This window comes from Colletotrichum tamarilloi (assembly GCF_030869305.1).
Source record: "Colletotrichum tamarilloi strain Tom-12 chromosome Unknown Scaffold_31.1, whole genome shotgun sequence".
NCBI classification, from domain to species: domain Eukaryota; kingdom Fungi; phylum Ascomycota; class Sordariomycetes; order Glomerellales; family Glomerellaceae; genus Colletotrichum; species Colletotrichum tamarilloi.
The window spans coordinates 143,875-161,832 of record NW_026849414.1 but is presented as its reverse complement, the minus strand read 5'-3'; the positions used below and the strand labels follow the sequence as shown (position 1 = coordinate 161,832).

The window sequence follows — 17,958 nt, the reverse complement described above, 5'->3', positions numbered from 1 at the left end:
GATCGTGCTCAGCTCCCATTTAAAGCCGAACGTCGTCATCCAAGTTTACCGTGATATTCATACCGGTATAGACGGCGAATACCCTGCTAATTCAAGGGTAGAGATAGACCCATCATGGCGAAGAACGACTACATCATCAAACTCCCCACCCTCAGGGAACCTACTTCAAAAATACCCGAAAATGCACGGAAAATCATCAAGACTTGGACACAGGCGTTTGAAAAAGTGCTCTCCAACAACGTGAAAGACGGCCTATCGACTGTCTTCCGCGAAGATGCTTGGATCAGAGACTTTCTCGGTCTCTCATGGGACTTCCGGACCATCAACGGCCTCGACGAGATCGCGACATTTTTCAAGGAAAATCAGCCTCGGGCAGGTATCCGCCAAATCGTCCCCCGGGAGAAGGGCGCATTCCAGCCGTCTTTCGGGGACCCTGCGCCTGGTGTTCACTGGGTGGAGAGCATGTTTGACTTTCAGTCCAGCGTTGGCCGTGGCAAGGGTATGGTGAGACTGGCGTTGGAGGCGGACGATACCTGGAAAGCCTTCATGCTCAACTTCACCCTCCTAGAACTGAAGGGGTTCGAGGAAGCGGTGGGAGTCAGCAGGCCTACGGGTCACGTGGATCCCAAGGGGGGAAACTGGAAGGAGAGGCGCGAACGACAGGTTGAATTTGTCGATGAAGACCCTACTGTGTTGGTCATTGGCGCCGGTGAGTTGCATATCCTCGATGCTGGTAGTCAAGAATTGCTGACTTGTTTGTGTCTTGTCAGGACATGCTGGGCTCAATATTGGCGTTCGTCTACGGAATCTTGGCCTCCCGACTCTGCTGGTGGATCGAAATGAGCACGTCGGGGACAGCTGGCGCAAGCGATACAGGGTCAGTCTTTCTGGTGTCTTCATCACAATCTCTAGTCTGCGATGGAATTAACGCTGACCTGAACACTCATCTCACATGCAGACTCTGATGACCCATGATCCGATTCAGTACTGTCATCTCCCCTTTATCCCATTCCCCGGAAACTGGCCCCAGTTCATGCCCAAGGACAAGCTTGCAGATTGGTTAGAGTCTTACGCAAAAATGATGGAGCTCAACATCTGGACCAGCACCAACATTGAGGAGACAAGCTACAACGAGCAGGAAAAGACATGGACCGTCAAGCTTCGACGGGCAGATGGCACCCTCCGCATCCTCCAGCCTCGTCACATCGTTCTGGCGACCGGCCAAGCCGGTGATCCCATCACGCCCACATTCCCCGGACAAGGCGACTTCAAGGGTGTAGTATACCACGGCAGCCAGCACCAAGACGCCTCCCTCGTCAACAATCTCTCCAGCAAGAAGGTCATCGTCGTGGGCTCCGGCAACTCGAGCCACGACATCTGCCAAAACTTTTACGAAGTCGGCGCGGCACAGGTGACGATGATCCAAAGGGGCGGTACCTATGTCATTACAGCGAATAAGGGAATCTTTGTGATGCACAAGGGGATGTACGAGGAGGGCGGGCCCCCAACCGAAGACTGTGACATCGTTGCGCAGAGCATCCCGATCCCCGTGCAATTCGCGCTGAGCACGCACGGTACCAAGGCCATCACCGCCGCCGACCAGGAGCTGCTAGACGGTCTGAGCAAGGCGGGCTTCAAGCTTGACTTTGGACCTGATGGAAGCGGTATCTACCGCAAATACATCACTCGCGGCGGAGGATATTACATTGACGTCGGTTGCAGTCAGCTGATAGTCGACGGGAAGGTCAAGGTTCATCATAGCCCTGAGGGCATCACCGGCTTCACGCCAAGCGGTCTGAAGTTGGCGGACGGTACGACTTTGGATGCTGATATTGTTGTGCTGGCGACGGGATATGATGGCATGAGGTCTAGCACGCGTAATATTTTAGGCGACAAGGTGGCGGATCGAGTCAAGGAGTGTTGGGATCTTGATGAGCAAGGCGAGATCAACTCTGTAAGTCTTTCGGTGTTGACCAGAACCTTGGAAAGGCGACTAACCTCCAGCAGATCTGGAGAAGCAGCGGCCATCCGCGGTTCTACTACATGGGTGGGAATCTCGCCCTGTGTCGCTCTTATTCGCGGCTCTTAGCCCTACAAATCAAGGCCGTGGAAGAAGGTATCCTGATTTAGTAGATGGGAAGAGTCTGGACAAGCTTCATTTACACAGGTAAAAACCAGATCAGATACCCGAGTCCTTCGTCTTCCGATCGCCCATACTTGAGAAACCTTGTGGATATCAAGTAACAGATACTGAAAGTCCCAACATTCAACCGGACATTAGAATCATGACCCATCTGAGTCAATTTCTCTCTTGAAAGCTTAAACTCATAATTCAAGACATAGGAGAAGCGAGTATCAAGGACAAGCATCTGTCTATTGTTATGGAAACGACTTCGTTATGTTATCCTTCTTGGGATTAATGAGGTCGACCTTTTGGATGAGGCTAATATCGCCGCTGCTGATTTATTCATTGCTGGATTGCTCTGTGTCAGCTTAATTTGACTTGCGGGATAACGGAATTTCTACCTGGTCCTCGTCTTCTTCCTGAGAGAGGCTGGAGCGGTACCCAACACCGCCGAGAACATTGACAGAATCCGCCGGCTTCAGCCAGTTATTCTTACTGTTGACGTTGCCTCGGTTCGCCTTCTCGCGCGCGTCCTTGATCTTGCGCTCGACCTTGTCAGCCTCGATGCGAATAAGCAGCTTTTGCCTAATTTCCTCATTCTCCTTCTTCTGCTCCAGGATCTCTTGGGCGTATCTCTGGGCGTCGCTGAGAGTATCACGGGGATCCCACTTCTTGGTCGGTTCTCGGTTCTTGGGAATGAGCGTCTCGGTGCTCGTCTTCTTGATATCGAGACCGCGTTCCACGCCAATGGCTTCGAGGAAGCTAGCGAAATTATCGATGCGGCTGCCGTCCCAGGTTTTGTTCTGAATCTTGTAGCCGCCGTTGATGAACTTGTGAGGGGTCTGCGCGACGAGGGTAGCGTTGATCTTCTTCTTCGTTGTGGATACTTCCTTGGACAAGACAGCCATGCTTCTGACGTCGGACGTTATCTTGGCGTCCTGGGCGTGCATTCCCACGAAACCAGCGAGCTTGAGATGCTCAAGACTCGTGCAGTCGGCGTGGAAGGTCTTTCGAAGGAACGACGACATGTCGTCGGCATTATCGTAGGCATCCATCTTACACTCGGGAAAGGACGTCATCGCATCGTGAGCTGCCTCGGCAGTCTGTCCCATTCCACCAAGGATGATGCGATCGAGACCACCAGCCTTGTTTGCTTCCTGGAGGATGATTTGGGCGATGTAGGGGAGACTGCCAATGTTCATACCGACTGCGGTTCGATCTTCGGCCGTGAGGTCGTTCCAAGGACGAGCATGGGCTTTGGCGTAGGGGAAGACCCAGCGGACTGAGGGAAATTGTTCGCGGAGGGTCTTGTGATTCATCGTCAGCTTCTCGGACAGGACCTTTCGACTAAGGTCCTCCTCGGAGGTGGTCTCGGGGAAGCGATGGAGAAAGACGACGGTGTGGGTGTGGTCGTGGCCTTCGGTAGCATCAACCACCACGGGCTTGATAAGATTCTGACGAAGAGACATTGTGGTGACTACTGCAATAGAATTGATTTTACCGGAGCTGGTGATGGTTGTGTTGTTGGAGAAAGATTGGGATGGCCGCAAGGCCCAAGGGAACCTAGTGGTCAGGATTTAGGGAGGTGCGAAGCCGTTCCCTTCCACGATCGGGTACTTCTGCTATCTTTGTGTCTTTGGCAGGAGCTTCTCTAGTAGATAGTTCCGTGATGCGATGATTATGCTGGCAAAAGAGTGACCTTTAGGCCTCCATCTGGAGGTTCGTAGGGAGTCCAAGGTGCCCTGTGCCTGCATGGATGGCCTCCTGCAGGTTGCATCTTGGGTCTTGAACAAAAATGGCTTTGATTGGACTGTCTTGCGTCCCATCTCCCCCCCTCACTCAATGTCACGTATCCATCCAATAATTGCAGCGTATGAAGGGATGAAAGAGACCTCTCCTCTTTGACGGAGGATGATGATGTGTTGAGAATGATCTGGTATCGTTACTATCCGATGTCCTGTCCCACTTCCTCGGGATTACGCTTCTCTCTGCCACGCCTTCAAAGCCATTTTATAGCCAAGGGTAACTGTTACCCATTTCGTTGCTCCCAGATTGAGAATTCCTATAGTTGAAACACTGATACATCCCACCATCCCTCATCGATGCCGCTGTCGTTGGCGAAAGTAGACTCCATGACTCCTCATCAAATGTTTCCAGCAAAACCACCATGGGCAGCAAAGCGCTGTTGGTAATCACGCAAATGAGCCCAGTTTCGCATCTCCTCTTCCTCATCCTGCGGTGTCATGTTCTCTCCAGCCATGTTGCTACCGCTTGGCCCTGTTCCCTCGAGCTTGAGAAGGACGTCAATGAGCTTCACGAGCGCTTCCTCCGACTTCATAGCTACCGGGCCTTTCCGCTCCGGGGCGTCATTGAGGAGGGTGGAGGCCACCTGTCGAACTTTGTTGATGAGGGAACCGCCGTTAGGCTCGAGGTTGCGCTGCGAGATGGAGCCCAACACGTGAAGAAGATTTTGCACAATCAGCTCCCGCTCTGCCGTCATCAGCTCAAAGACACGGGCTGCCTCAGCATCCTCGGCTCCCTTGACGGCTTGTTCCTCGGCGTTATCCCCAACTTGCTCTTCTTTGTTGGGGTCGGACATGTGGACGTCGCGCAAGTTGAAGTACAACTCGACATAGAATGAACGCGTAGCCAGTTGAGAAATGTAGATGTTAGCCTTTTGAATCTCGTACTGAAGCTGTCGCCGGCGTTGGGGGTGGTTCTTGATCACGTTTCGAACATCATTGGGAGGCTGGCTACTAGGGTACGCGGGAGGCACGTATTGAAGCTCGGCATCTTCAAGGGTACCGAATCCGCTGGACTGCTCATGAGAAGCACTGAGTTGAAGTTCGGGCGGAAGCCGGTCGATGATGTCCTTGGCGGCAATGAGAGCGTCTCTAAGCAGAGACCTCTGATCGGACCACGGAAGGGTGCTCATGCCGTAAACGAGTTCCACGCTGACAATGGCGTTCATGGTCGTGTAGATGTCGACGGCAAAGCGGAAACCAGTAAGCAGAGTGACAGAGCTTTCGGGAGGATACACGATTTCGTTGGCCATGATGTAAAGATCATCGACGTTCTCGGGCAGGGCAGGATATGGCAGTCCAGGGGTCGACGGGGCGATGACCAAGTCGGCATGAGAGGCGCCTAGTTGTGAGAAGGACCTTTGATGTGTGAGTGAGTAGATATGTACGTGACCTGCATGATAGAAGATAGGGAACTTACCTGACGCCGAGCAGCAGACACCAAAAGATGCGCTTGCCGATCTGGTCCTTTATGTGGTGGAAAGGTAGGGGATCGGGCGAGCAATTATCGTTGCCAAAGGTGGGAAGCTCATTGGGATGCTTGGGCCGGTGGAAGCCAAGCTCCCGAATGAGAGACAGACACTCAGACATGAAGTAGCGGAAGCGAGGGACTTGGAAAGTGTAGCCTGCCGCGAGCCCAAGAAAGTAGCTGGTGGCGGCATCATCCAACGTCTTCTGTTTCAGGGCCCACCGAGGACCCCGCGTATCGAGGGCAATATCTCGACATCTCTCAATCATGACTATGGCCCTCGGAAAGAGGTGGGTGCTGTGCTGGGTCTTGAGGTGCTGTCTGGCACACCGGGGGAAGGAAGACACTAGAGAGGCGATCATGGAGGACAGCAAGCCGAGAAACTCGGGATTCGTTCTATCCTCTCTGTTGGCAAAGGAGTGTCTGAACGTCGGCTCGTGGGGGAATGGGGCGAGCGGGTGGATGTAGGTGAAGAAGTCGTCGATCAAGAGCTCGAGAATGGGCAAGGGGGCGATGGCCTCGGCATCCAAACGACCCGGTCCCTCTGCTATCGAAACCAGAGCCTGCGCAGCGTTGTGCGGCGAAGGCGAGGGTGTGACGGCAGCGCCATATGAGGTGAAGGCGGCCGTGGTGGGCGAACCACTCATGCCAGGCTCGATTCTCTGCCTTCGAGCGGCCCTGGCAGCCTCGGCATGCTTGTTCGGGGGTCCTCGTCTCTTCAGCTCTCGGTTGAAGGTGCATTCGACATTGAGTTCGGAGCATGGCCTACACGGCGGACCGGACTCGTCGCACTTGACCTTGCGTTGGGAGCACATATCGCAGGCGCGCCGCAAGCGGGTCAGCTTCGGGTTGACTGTCGGGTCTCGTGGCATTGGCGGCATCGGGGCGAAGGCGTGAGGGAAGGCAGACATGGCGCTCTGTGACACGGCACCGAGAGAGCCATCGGTGGCCAGCGGAGATGCGGGAGGAGCGCCTGTGAGTGTCGAGGCATGAGAAGCCTGCGGCGGAAGTTGGTGAGGCGGCGCTTGGGACGGGGTGTGTGGAGGAGGGGGCGGCGGCGGCGGCTGGTGTTGCTGATGATGCTGGTCTTGGTCTTGCTCGACAGCCGAGGACATGGCCAGCTGTTCTTGTTGCTGTTGCTGTTGTTCCTCAACAGGCTGAGGCTCGTGTTGGTGTTGTTGGTGTTGCTGCTGTAATTGCTGCTCATCGGCGGCGGCGGCAGCGGCTGCAACGGTACTCAGATGATGCTGGACATTTTGGATAGCCGCTGCAGCTGCAGCATCCGAAGCAGCTTGGAGGACCTGAAGTCCATTGCTGGCATAGGCGTGAGCTGTCGCTTGCTGAGAGGCAGTTGGCGATGCAGGGGCATCGGATTGAGGGTCGGGCTGATTATCCGCCGGCTGCTGCTGGTCCTCTGGCTGAGGTTCCTGGTCGGCCAACGACGATGACATTTCGAAAAAAGAGAAGAGCAGGGCCCGGCGATGGCCCCCTTGGTCTTATCCCTCCTAATGCGATGGGCGGTGCTGAGTGGGAATGGCTGATTGTCGGAGAAGCTCCGGCTGCGATTCGGGACGGCCTGTCCTGTGTGCGCGTCCAAAGTGGGTGTGCGGAGGTTCTGGTGTTGCGTCGAGTCGACGCTCCAGGGCGGTGAGCTACCTTAGGTAACAGGGGAAACACCGAGAAAAGCGGGGAGTCATTTTCGCACAGTAAGAATAGCCAGGGTTTGTGCGAAGATGCACGTGAGATCTTGAGTGGGTCATGGATCAAGCGGTAGTTTTCACACGGCTCAAATTCTGCCATCCTGGAAAGGACTAGCGCAGCTCACCCGATGCCCCACTCTCATCCTGGGAACCCGAGGTCCAGGGAAAGAAAGAGGAAGGTGCATCACATCTAATATTCTGAAGGTCATCCTTGCGCTTAAGATATTTGAGCACTGTATCTCACTCTTCTAATAAGGTAGCAGACAGGATGGTTCTGTACCTTAGTACGTGAAAGACATTCTCCAAAGCATATACGTAAAGAATAAGCTAAAGGAAAGCCAAACAAGACTAGTAATGCTTCGTGTAAAAACAACGGGAATAATAGTAATCATCTTGACATAGATAAATATCAAAGAGGTAATGGCCGCCACAATATGTTGTCACACAAGGTCCGTGGCTAGTTTGATAAACGAAACGCAAGGCTGGGTGAGTATACTATCAATAGCATCCAGATATCCACAAGCTTAAAAGAGTCTTGCTGCCATCCAGGATCCTCAAATCGCTTATTGAGATTTTCTCGAGACCCGATGGGAAGTGCCTTCCTTCATTGCACCTGGTAAGAAGTCTGTTCTAATATTCTAGAATCCGAGAGATTTCTTTTTAGTAAAACGAAACAGCGAAGCTTCCTAAAGACAGGATACGGCTAGCAATAGAAGCGTTAGTAACAAAAGCACGACATCATCTGATTGAATCGCAACATGGCCAAGTCAAAGAAAATGAGACAATTTCATAAACAGATACCCTCAGTAGCGATGTTCTCTCGCCCTGTTTCTGATATCCTGTATATCTACTCAAAAACCTTTCTGGCGCAATCGAGTCGTGGAAGAAGCCCAACAAGCAAGGGACTCCCTTGATACACATACTGTATACTTCTGGTTCAAAAACGGGCACGATAAAATGCTTCAGGACTGCATCTACAGACAATTACCATGGGATCCAAGACAGGTTTTAGACACGCAGAGGCATGGTGTGGGAGAGCTTGAGGGACCAGTGCCCTTCATGGAGCTCGAAATTCGAAAATAGGCTCATAGTTGCTCAATATCAACTCATGTCCTCGACATTAATCGAGTGAAGATGTCTCATAAAATGCCACCAGTCGCTTCAATTATTTTCTATGAAACTCGCCAAGGTCATAGAATGTGACAACGGGGTGGGATATTCCGATTCCTCTTTCCAAAAGTCACATCAGATGCATCTTTGGGTGCTGCTTACTTTGGAAAACACAATGTTTGCCGTATATCAACCAGCGACCAGGCCGATACTGGCAAGTCACATCCAAGCAACACCCCATTCTCACCTCATGGTTGAGCCACCGAGGCAAAAGCAATATCGAATTCCCATGGGAAAGTAATTGAGGTTGGATCAAAGACATTTATCCTATAATCACATCCCGTTTACCCCTCCTCGACTGCCGCCGCGTGACTGGTCCGCAGCGCTTCGCTCGTCGCTTATTTCGATCGTGTGTGGTGGAATGATTTATGCATGCCTCCGACCCCTGTTGGGGCTAATATAAATGCCGGCCTTTCAGGAGAATTACCCCAGACTAGGGTCCCATCCCGGTCCAAGTATGGCAAGTGCTTCAGCCCACATGACAACATCAACAGCGCTGCTTATGGAAATCAAAGCCGGGATTTCACCGTTGAGCCGAGCCCAGATTCACTGGGTGAGGTACGTGAAAGTTGGCGGCGGCGCGCTGGCGACGGAATCATCATTAGGAAAGAAGTTTGGGAATCGCAGAGAGTCATCAATCGACTTGTTGCTAGATCTTATCGATCGCGCTGTGACGCTTGAATAAGCTCCCTAGTCTAGTATTTCTTCTGAAGGGCGTGGGCAGATAATCTCCTAAAAGACCTCAGGAAGTAGGTATGAACTCTTGGTCCGGACTGCTTACAACCAGGTTCCTCAAGACAAGCACCCATCACCCAACTTACCCACGTATCATTCGCAAGGCTTCTTCCGAAAAACCTTCTCGGACATGTTGGTCGCCCAAGGCATTCTTGCTAGACGCCGGTAGGCCCAAGACGATCTAGACCTCATCTCTGCGACCATCCCTAGCCAGATGAAGCCCCAAGACAGATAAGCCTACCAAGAGGCTTGGCAACGAGTGCTTATTCCGTATTGGCATCGTTGGCTTTGGCAAGCGTGAGGTCTTGGGTGAAACTACGAGAAGATTAGTATATCGTAAATTGAACTTGTAGTTGGACCGGCAACAATCATGTTAACTTCAACGGAGTCCGTTAGAAAAAAACATCTGGGCTGGAAGGAAAAGTAGATGACCTATTCAAATCACGACTCAAGAAGAAAAAGTAGCTCACCTAGAGCTCGTGCGTAATACGATGCCGGGGCCCGATTCCGTCTAGTACCGTACACTCCGCGTTCTTGGGCTCGAAGACACGCCTCTCCTCCCCCGCACCTATACTAACATGAGGATTGATTGCAATTTAAATTGCATCGAGCGATTGATGGAACGCTTTGCTGGTCGATGGGGGGGACCTCCGGTTCCCGCAGCCTTCAGGGGCAAGCTGAAAGTTTCCCCTGGCATTTTGTCGAGGACCGTTGGATGCCTGTTTACCTAAGTCGGATCGATTCTGTTTACTGCTCAACGGATGAATGCCTCCGTAATAGGCATGGAAGATCCCATCGGTCATGGGATGAAAGGGATGTTCGGTGCGCTTCCCGGTGATCCCTTGCCTGGTACTGAGGTCTTGGTCAATAATGCGAACGGAACTTGGATCTCCATGAAAGAGTATTCGTCAAGGTTTACTTCCCAAAAAGTCCCAGGAAGGGCTATAAGAAGTCCGACAGGATCACGCAAGATGTCGTGGAACTCATGATCTTCTTCACCAGCCAGAACATCCTCAGCTGTTGACATCTCATCTCAAGATGCTTTCACTCTCCGTTCTCCTCGCTGCAATCAGCGCCGTGTCTGCTCAGCAGGCAGGTACTTTACAGACTGAGACCCACCCGAAGTTGACCTGGCAGAAGTGCACCGCCTCCAGCTGCACCAACGTCAACGGTGAGGTTGTTATCGACCACAACTGGAGATGGCTTCACGATGCCTCCGGCACCAATTGCTACGACGGTAACAAGTGGACCAGTGCTTGCAGTTCCGCGACGGATTGCGCTTCCAAGTGCTCTCTTGAGGGCGCTGACTACGCTGCCACCTACGGTGTCACTACCTCTGGCAACGCTCTCAGCTTGAAGTTCGTCACGCAACACGCCTACGGCAAGAACATCGGCTCTCGTCATTATCTCATGAACTCGGCCTCGGCCTATGAGATGTTCACTTTGACAGGTTAGTCTGGCCAATGAAGAGGCTTTCGTGTCAGTTACTAAACATCCAATAGGTAACGAGCTGGCCTTCGACGTCGACCTATCCCAGGTTGATTGTGGTCTGAATGGTGCCCTCTACTTTGTGCAAGTAAGTCAACAATCTTCGAGGATGATCATAATGTTGGAAAGACTTCCGTGTCAGCTACTTACTTTTCAATAGATGGACGCGGATGGTGGCATGGCCAAGTACCCTACCAACAAGGCTGGTGCCAAGTACGGCACTGGATACTGCGACGCCCAGTGCGCCCGTGATCTCAAGTTCGTCGGCGGCAAGGCCAACATCGAGGGCTGGGTTCCGTCATCCAACGATGCTAACGCTGGCGTCGGTCCCTACGGTGCCTGCTGCGCCGAGATGGACGTCTGGGGTACGCAATTTCTCGGCCATATCTGCCATCCATCCCTTAGAGCTCTCTCGCTAACCCTTCGACAGAGTCCAACTCTCACTCCTTCGCCGTGACACCCCACGCATGCACGAACAACGCATATCACGTCTGCGAGACGTCCGGCTGTGGCGGCACCTACTCCGCGGACCGCTTCGCTGGCGACTGCGATGCCAACGGATGTGACTTCAACCCCTACCGTATGGGTGTCACCGGCTTCTATGGCAAGGGCAAGACGGTCGATACTTCCAAGAAGTTCACGTAAGTCATCCTTCTACTGCTTTGTCCTTCCTCTAGCCTTTGATAGGCGAGACCATGACTCAGTAGCTGATCATGAATACCTAGCGTTGTCACCCAGTTCTCCAACAACAAGGTCGCGCAATACTTCGTCCAGAACGGCGCCAAGATCAACATGCCCAACTCGACCATCAGCGGCGTGTCCGGCAACGCCGTCACCCCTGAGTTCTGCACCGCCCAATTCAAGGCCTTTGGTGACCGCGACCGCTTCTCCGAGGTCGGAGGCTTCTCCAAGCTCAACTCGGCCCTCAGCGGCAAGTGGGTGCTCGTGATGTCCCTCTGGGATGATCACTACGCCAACATGCTCTGGCTCGACTCTGTCTACCCTCCTGAGAAGGCTGGTCAGCCCGGCGCCGCCCGCGGAGACTGCCCCACCACCTCCGGTGTCCCTGCTGAGGTTGAGAACAGTCTTGCCAGTGTAAGTGACCCTTCGTTTCTCTTCCGAGTGAACGGCAAGTATAGAGCTGACGCCGACACCAACTAGGCCACTGTTACGTACTCCAACATCCGCTTCGGACCCATCGGCTCAACCGTCAAATAAGTTCGTTCGTAGAAACTTGTTGCTCGTCATGCTAGAGTGCTTAGGATGGGCGATTATCGTCTGGCCTGAGGCTCTGCATGTTCTGGTAACGGGGCGGCGAGGCGACGACAAGCCTGCAAGTAAACTTGGTCTTTCCGTGATGGACACTTGTGTCTATAGCTAGAATATTGTCGGTCGTAGTGTGGGGTGTCGTTTTCTCTTCGTACGTAGTCGTTACTCTTGAAATCCGAAAATTTTGTTGCTCGTCTTTTGTGCCCCCTGTGCGCAGGTCTCACGTAGTATTCCTGTCTTGTCTGTACATATGGGATTTGTCAATAAAGCCACCAAAACGAAACAACGCAGAAATTATGGGAGACGTACGTAGAAAGGACAAAAACTCGTCTACAACATACACTGTCTATGCTCAAAGCTCAATAGGCAACGAATGCTGGCGGCAAAGTGGACGGTCACCAGTCATGTATTACAGGTCGAGGCAGCCTAGTTCAGCTGCAGGGCTACGATTATCGGACAATGATCTTCAACGCTGATTGAATTGCCGACATTTCTCCTTCAATCAGAAGTCCAGCCTCCGACTGCTCTGAGTTTGCAAGGTTTTGATTTGAGATAGGACGGTCCCCTGGGCCCTGCCCACGCTCATCGGCCCGGTCTGGCCACAAACCGGTTTGGCTGCGCCCACATTTTTACCGTTGATTCAAGAGGCTATTAGTGTCGAGATGGTGTGACCAGGTTCATCAGACGGTCCTCTGCCCAATGAAAGGCCGTGGCACTCGCATGGAAATTCGGGCCTCCAATCCCATCAGAATCCCCGAACTCTCATGATGGTTACACAAACCAATCAGTCTGTCTTCATTTTCGACCCCAGCTTCGGTGACGCGTCCGAACCGTCACGGCTCGACCGGATTCCGGCAGAGAGGTGAGGAGAAAGCAGTCCGTGAAGTCCGTGATCCCACCGGCTGTCAGTGGTCGTCGGGGTTAAAGTTTATTGCACATGCAAGACATTCACGCCCACCCAGTTGGGTAATGTTGGGATGGGCTCGGACTCTTGCTTAAATGCATAACTGTTCATATGTGAATTAACGAATCGACTGTCTAAGGATCGTGGTGTAGAGATTGTAAAGGACAACGAGTACCTTGACAGCCCAGCCTAGAACGCGACTGAGAGATGCCAGACCGTCTGCTGATCTGATAGTATTTAAATAGCGAGCACCCGCGGATTTGGCCGTGCTCTGGGATTTGCAAGCTTTCAGCTGCCGTTAAATACTGCTGATATTTGTTATACAAGCTGTCCTTCAACCTGGTACTTCTGATATTCGCAAGGATTAATGATCACAGCCGCCGGTGGGACCCCTTACCTTAGGCTATGATGAGTTTTAACCTGGGGCTGGATGAATGGCCGCCACTGTTCGAGAGGGCATAGGCGCGGTATTGATCCCACTCCAGTCTTCTACAGTGATGCCGTGGGACAACACCGGAGGCGAAGGGATCTATGATAGTAGATTGAACCTATCATGATCAACTAATTCACGCTGAAAAGCGCGCTGTCCACTAAGTCAAGTCTACACAGCGCAGTGAAAGGAGTTTGATATAAGTAACATTTTGGTCTCTGCGGCATCCGACTTCCACGGACCTTTAGGGGCTGTCGCATACCTATATGCCAATGCACATCGCCAGCGATTCGCTTCCTGTCTAAAAGATCCTTATCATGATTCATCATCCTTGTGGGAATAGTCTCCTGAATGATGTTCTATCTTCTGATAATAGCGATCATCTTGCCTTCTTGGACCTGGAAAACCATTTGGTAATGATTGGGAGGGAATCATCTCGTCTGCGAAATGTGTATCCTTGGGCCTTTGCTTGCTAATTTTACCTTGAGGAACTTGACCTCTCATTCATTGCCTTGAGTTTAATGCTCATAAACGGATTCTATGTTGAGAAGTGGGGGACTGCGCACATTCTGTCTCGGGGGATATCGGGCACGCTGAATAGGGGTAAATCTTACTGTACATTCAGATGGTTGTCGCTTGGGCAGTTGTACCTACCTACAATCTCTCATTTGGTTTCTTTTGTTGTCATGCAGCCCCTCGAACTATTCTCATATTCGCACTTAGATATCGGGATGCAAAAGGCGAGGAGACAGAGCTCGCCACCTCATGCCTCAGATGCATGTGGACTGGACGTTCAAGGGGGAGCACCGGCCTGATGCAGCACGATGACTCTACAGGTCACCAAAGCCCTACTGCTCATGCTTGGAGCATAGAGCGTCTGATATTTACAGAAGATCGTAGAAGTTTGCTTAGCTAGATGCTGGGCGACCCTTGAGGCCTGCAGCACCTGACAATGCCCTGGACTGGCTTCACGAGTAATGGCTTCGTTTTTGAAATCGGAGTTCACCGAATACTTTGCTCGAGTCGGAGGCGGGCGTTCTTCCTCGCATTCACCCAAGGTATGATAGATAGATCATTGGCCAAGACTGAACTTCGTGTAAGGTAGGGTATGCCTAGGGTTGCAACACCGCCTCAAGTAATTCATACCTCCGGTCATCAATTCTCCCTTCCTCGGCTCCCTTAACTTGGATATCGAAATAGCCTTGTAAGGTAGTCATGGACGGCTTCGCTGTATGATCGAACTTGGAGCAAAATCGGAATGGCTTGACCCCTGACTCCTGGCGGATTTGTCCACCCGTGAATCGACTGGGTGGCAACTTCTCTGGCCCCAACAGCTGTAACTTGGAAGCTCGGTCAACATGGAGTACGATTCCTCTGGAGGGACCGGGAAGCAAGGTCACAGTGGTCCTTGACCCCTGTCTCCTGCCCGTTGGTGTTTGTGTCGCAGGGCAACATTCAGGTGTTGGAAAGGTTATGGCAAGTAACGGTCGTAGCTTTGGTGGCCTCGAGGGATACGGAAGAGCGTCATCATGTGAGGTGTATGAAGAACGCTGCCCGCGACAACTCAACAACTGTACACACCTTTTCGCGGCAATTCCCGTGTCATCCGGAGGAGACTAGGAGCTCGTCGCGATGGTATTTCCCCTCCTGGAGTGGCAAAATGATTGATTGTGTCTAAGAACCAGAGACGAAAATGTAGAAGGAAGTCTCCACCAGGTTTGTGCTACCATCATACGGTGGGCGATGTTGGATCTGCTGTTTCTGTCCGAAACCTGGATCCCACATGCAGGTAGACACCCCAGCCATGCTGCCATGATGGTAGTCCCAAGTGCGACCTAGAATGAACCTTCTGCGCCTCTGAGCACTTTTCTCTGCGGTGTACAGGTCTAGTTGACATTCTGAGAAGGATTACTGCGCTTGACTGAAAGGGGGGTTTGATACATGTGGCGCCGAACCACTGAATCGTGGAGTTGTTTGCAAAGCTTGCTTCACAAGTGCGCAGAGATTTCTGTACTGCCGAGCATTAAGTAAACTATCCTAACTTACAGACAGCTAGGAATGATCATTAGTCGTGGGTTGCTCATCGCTGAATCGTTGCCAATCGCTACCTAAGTACCTTACTCAGGTGGTTGCTGCCACGGACTGCTCCGTGGAGCTGATCACGATCGACCATTGGGCGCCTTCGAAAAGCAAGATTGGCTCGCGTCAATATTCCTTGCCCCGTGATCAAGGACGCAGCGCTGTAGGGCTCGGTGCGGCCAGCTTAGCCCCGACTTCCGAAGCCCGAGGGGGTGATTTCTACCTTGATGAGTTGCCATGGCCCCCTCAAGCGAAGTTGAAAGGATAGGTAATTGGAATGTCCGCGAGAGAGAGGGCATGTTTTCCGGGAATGTACTTGCACTTGTGGTATGGGGTTGTAAGACTCGATTGCCCATAATAGTGTCAAAAATGTGATGGCCCTAGGATGAAGACACGGTGGTTGGGTGGCCCATTGAGCTAGTAGTAAAATTTATTACCCTGAGTCGCAGCACATGGCGCCCACCACTTCCAGATTTCAGTTAATTCAAGTTTGATCAAGCTGGTTGAGTCGCACGGCTCTGCAGCTCGTGCAGTCAATAGCATCGAGGTTCGAGAAGGGGGGCTTAACATTTCAGGTCGCCGTGCGAGAGAAGAAGGCCGATCCTCGAACTCGTCGACAGCCGACCTTTCAATTCATTTGCTGATAGAAGGAGTCGGAGAAATGATTACGAGACCAGGAGGGGTGAATGGTTCCGAAGGACCTTGGTGCTGTCAACTCATCAACCTGGACTCCTTCCGAGATGACAGCGACTCTGACCTTAATGGAATAGCAATTGGGTCTCGAATTGATAGGAAACCACAATTCATCCGTGATATTCACAATGCCTTCTTGTGAATGGTGCATTACCAGCTGTACAACTTTGACCTTGTTATCTAAGGTACGCAGTACCACTAGGTAATAACATGGGACGAGGGAAGCTCGTGAATCGAGGGGTCGGTCGCTTCATCAAGTACCAGAATTTTGAGACATGCCCCTACATGTTAGTTGAGGGGCTTAGATCTTCTGACCTATCCACCAAATCACCATTGAGATTTCAACCTTTGCCATGTGTGTGCTGTGCAGTCTGCGCTTCGTGGTCCGTGGATCATGATGGCACGGCTTTTAGGGCACAAGCGAAAACCCACGCCATGGCTTCTCTCCCTTGGCACGCTTCCCAACTTAACACCGGCTAAAGCTTTGTTCAAGTTCAACTCAAGCAAGAAGTGCGTGTCGATGGGAACTCTTCGAGCTAATGCTATGCCCGATGGGGTTCAAGGAGATGTAGACAAGAACCAGTCTGCCTTCTGCACACATACATCAAATCGAAACGGATCCTCCGCTTCATCGTGACCGCAAAGCTGTGGCAAAGCCACACCCGAGTCGCTACAGGTACAATAGTAAAAAGCAAGCAGAAGACCCGCAGCATCTTCAGGGCCCGATTAACTTGCCACATCACGCCCACATGCGGATGACCGTCGCGTCTGCACTATGGACCGCTTGAAGGGTAAGGTACCGAAGGGTGTAAGATTGGCTGCTGTGGAAGAATAAGCACTCCAAAGGGGGCTTCAATCGACAGGGCAAGTTCACTTTCTCGATGGCCTAGACCAGTGCAGACGGAAATCCTTCCAAACGCCAGCAGGGATGGTACCACGCCTGCGGGGTGTATCAGTTGGGTATCCGTACTATGGCCGAGAGATGAGATGTGCAGTGGCCAAGAGATGCTGTTGGAATATTGATTCCACTCAATAATGGTTGGCTATAAATACTCTTCCGAGGCTATTAATGGGGAGAGTCGTGTTGCAATACCGCTGTCATCATTTCTTTCTTCCTCATCTTGGACCAATGTTGGGCTCGCAACACGACGATGACACAAGGGACGCTCCGAACCCAGATGCTCCTGCGCCAGCCACAAGCTTCAGGCGTCTCTTGCCAGCCGGCGCTGGTCCTCGCGTGATCTCAACGGAACCTCCATTTCGACGGCAGAGACAGACTGTGCCAGCAGCTTGCCTTGAGTGTCGCAGAAGAAAAGTAAAGGTAAGTCGTAGACCCTATCGAAATTGACGTAGAGAGAAGAAGAGGGAAAATTCGCCCGCCTCTAGCTTCCTACCCCTGATGAAAAAAGTACCTTTTGCCACGACCTGGTGTACCACACATAGCAACGGTACTTATCCAGGTCGTTGACATCGCCGTTAAGGTGGGGCAAAGTGGCCAGAAGACTTGTCAAATCATGAATAGATTAGACAGTTAACCGTCAACCTTTTCCCCTCTCCATCCACCCCCTTAAGAAGTTCGAACCAGCCAAGCCGGACCCCTAATATCTCGATACGGCCAGCCACAAAGCTGATTAGTATTCAATAACACAGTGTTCCGCGACCCGACCGATCTGTTCGCGATGTTCCACGCAAAACGTCGAATGCGAGTGGGATACCCCAATTGAGACAACCAGAAGACAGGCGATTGTCAACCGACTGGAAGAACTTGAAAAAGAGAATAATGATCTCCACGAGCTGATAAGGGACCTTTATTCACGGCCCGAAGCAGAGGCAACCGAAATATTCAATCGACTACGATCGACAGGCGACCCGTTCCACGTCCTGGACCTCGTTCGCGTGGGGGATCTTCTCCTGGGAAAGCAACCTATCGAACAGGAAAACCTCGGTGACAGGAGGAGTAAATCGAGCCCGTCATCTTCGAAACCGAATTCCGTGCGAGATAAAGCCGACATGAGTCCCTTGGATCCGGAAGATTGATTGAATTGAGCCCTGTGCAAACGCGAGCCATGGCGGCAAGTTCGGAATTCCAGTCATG

At 52.1% G+C, this 17,958-nt stretch overlaps 5 protein-coding genes across 5 annotated transcripts; 3 read left to right on the top strand and 2 right to left on the bottom strand.

Moving 5' to 3' along the window:
• Window positions 1-114: 114 nt before the first annotated feature.
• Window positions 115-2,130, top strand: CTAM01_08678 (flavin-containing monooxygenase; the record flags this gene model as incomplete). Its single annotated transcript, XM_060524698.1, has 4 exons — window positions 115-709; window positions 771-877; window positions 959-1,954; window positions 2,008-2,130. 4 exons carry the CDS (start codon window positions 115-117, stop codon window positions 2,128-2,130), a joined length of 1,821 nt encoding a protein of 606 aa, XP_060380645.1.
• Window positions 2,131-2,493: 363 nt separating this feature from the next.
• On the bottom strand, window positions 2,494-3,594 carry CTAM01_08677 (uncharacterized protein; the record flags this gene model as incomplete). Its single annotated transcript, XM_060524697.1, has 1 exon — window positions 2,494-3,594. The coding sequence occupies one exon, from the start codon at window positions 3,592-3,594 to the stop codon at window positions 2,494-2,496; it is 1,101 nt and encodes a 366-aa protein (XP_060380644.1).
• A 674-nt stretch (window positions 3,595-4,268) lies between these two features.
• On the bottom strand, window positions 4,269-6,846 carry CTAM01_08676 (uncharacterized protein; the record flags this gene model as incomplete). Its single annotated transcript, XM_060524696.1, has 2 exons — window positions 4,269-5,286; window positions 5,348-6,846. 2 exons carry the CDS (start codon window positions 6,844-6,846, stop codon window positions 4,269-4,271), a joined length of 2,517 nt encoding a protein of 838 aa, XP_060380643.1.
• Window positions 6,847-10,038: 3,192 nt separating this feature from the next.
• CTAM01_08675 (glycosyl hydrolase family 7) lies at window positions 10,039-11,706 on the top strand (the record flags this gene model as incomplete). Its single annotated transcript, XM_060524695.1, has 6 exons — window positions 10,039-10,450; window positions 10,503-10,576; window positions 10,649-10,853; window positions 10,919-11,129; window positions 11,214-11,583; window positions 11,650-11,706. The coding sequence occupies 6 exons, from the start codon at window positions 10,039-10,041 to the stop codon at window positions 11,704-11,706; spliced, it is 1,329 nt and encodes a 442-aa protein (XP_060380642.1).
• Window positions 11,707-17,014: 5,308 nt separating this feature from the next.
• CTAM01_08674 (uncharacterized protein) lies at window positions 17,015-17,104 on the top strand (the record flags this gene model as incomplete). Its single annotated transcript, XM_060524694.1, has 1 exon — window positions 17,015-17,104. The coding sequence occupies one exon, from the start codon at window positions 17,015-17,017 to the stop codon at window positions 17,102-17,104; it is 90 nt and encodes a 29-aa protein (XP_060380641.1).
• Between the last annotated feature and the right edge of the window lie 854 nt (window positions 17,105-17,958).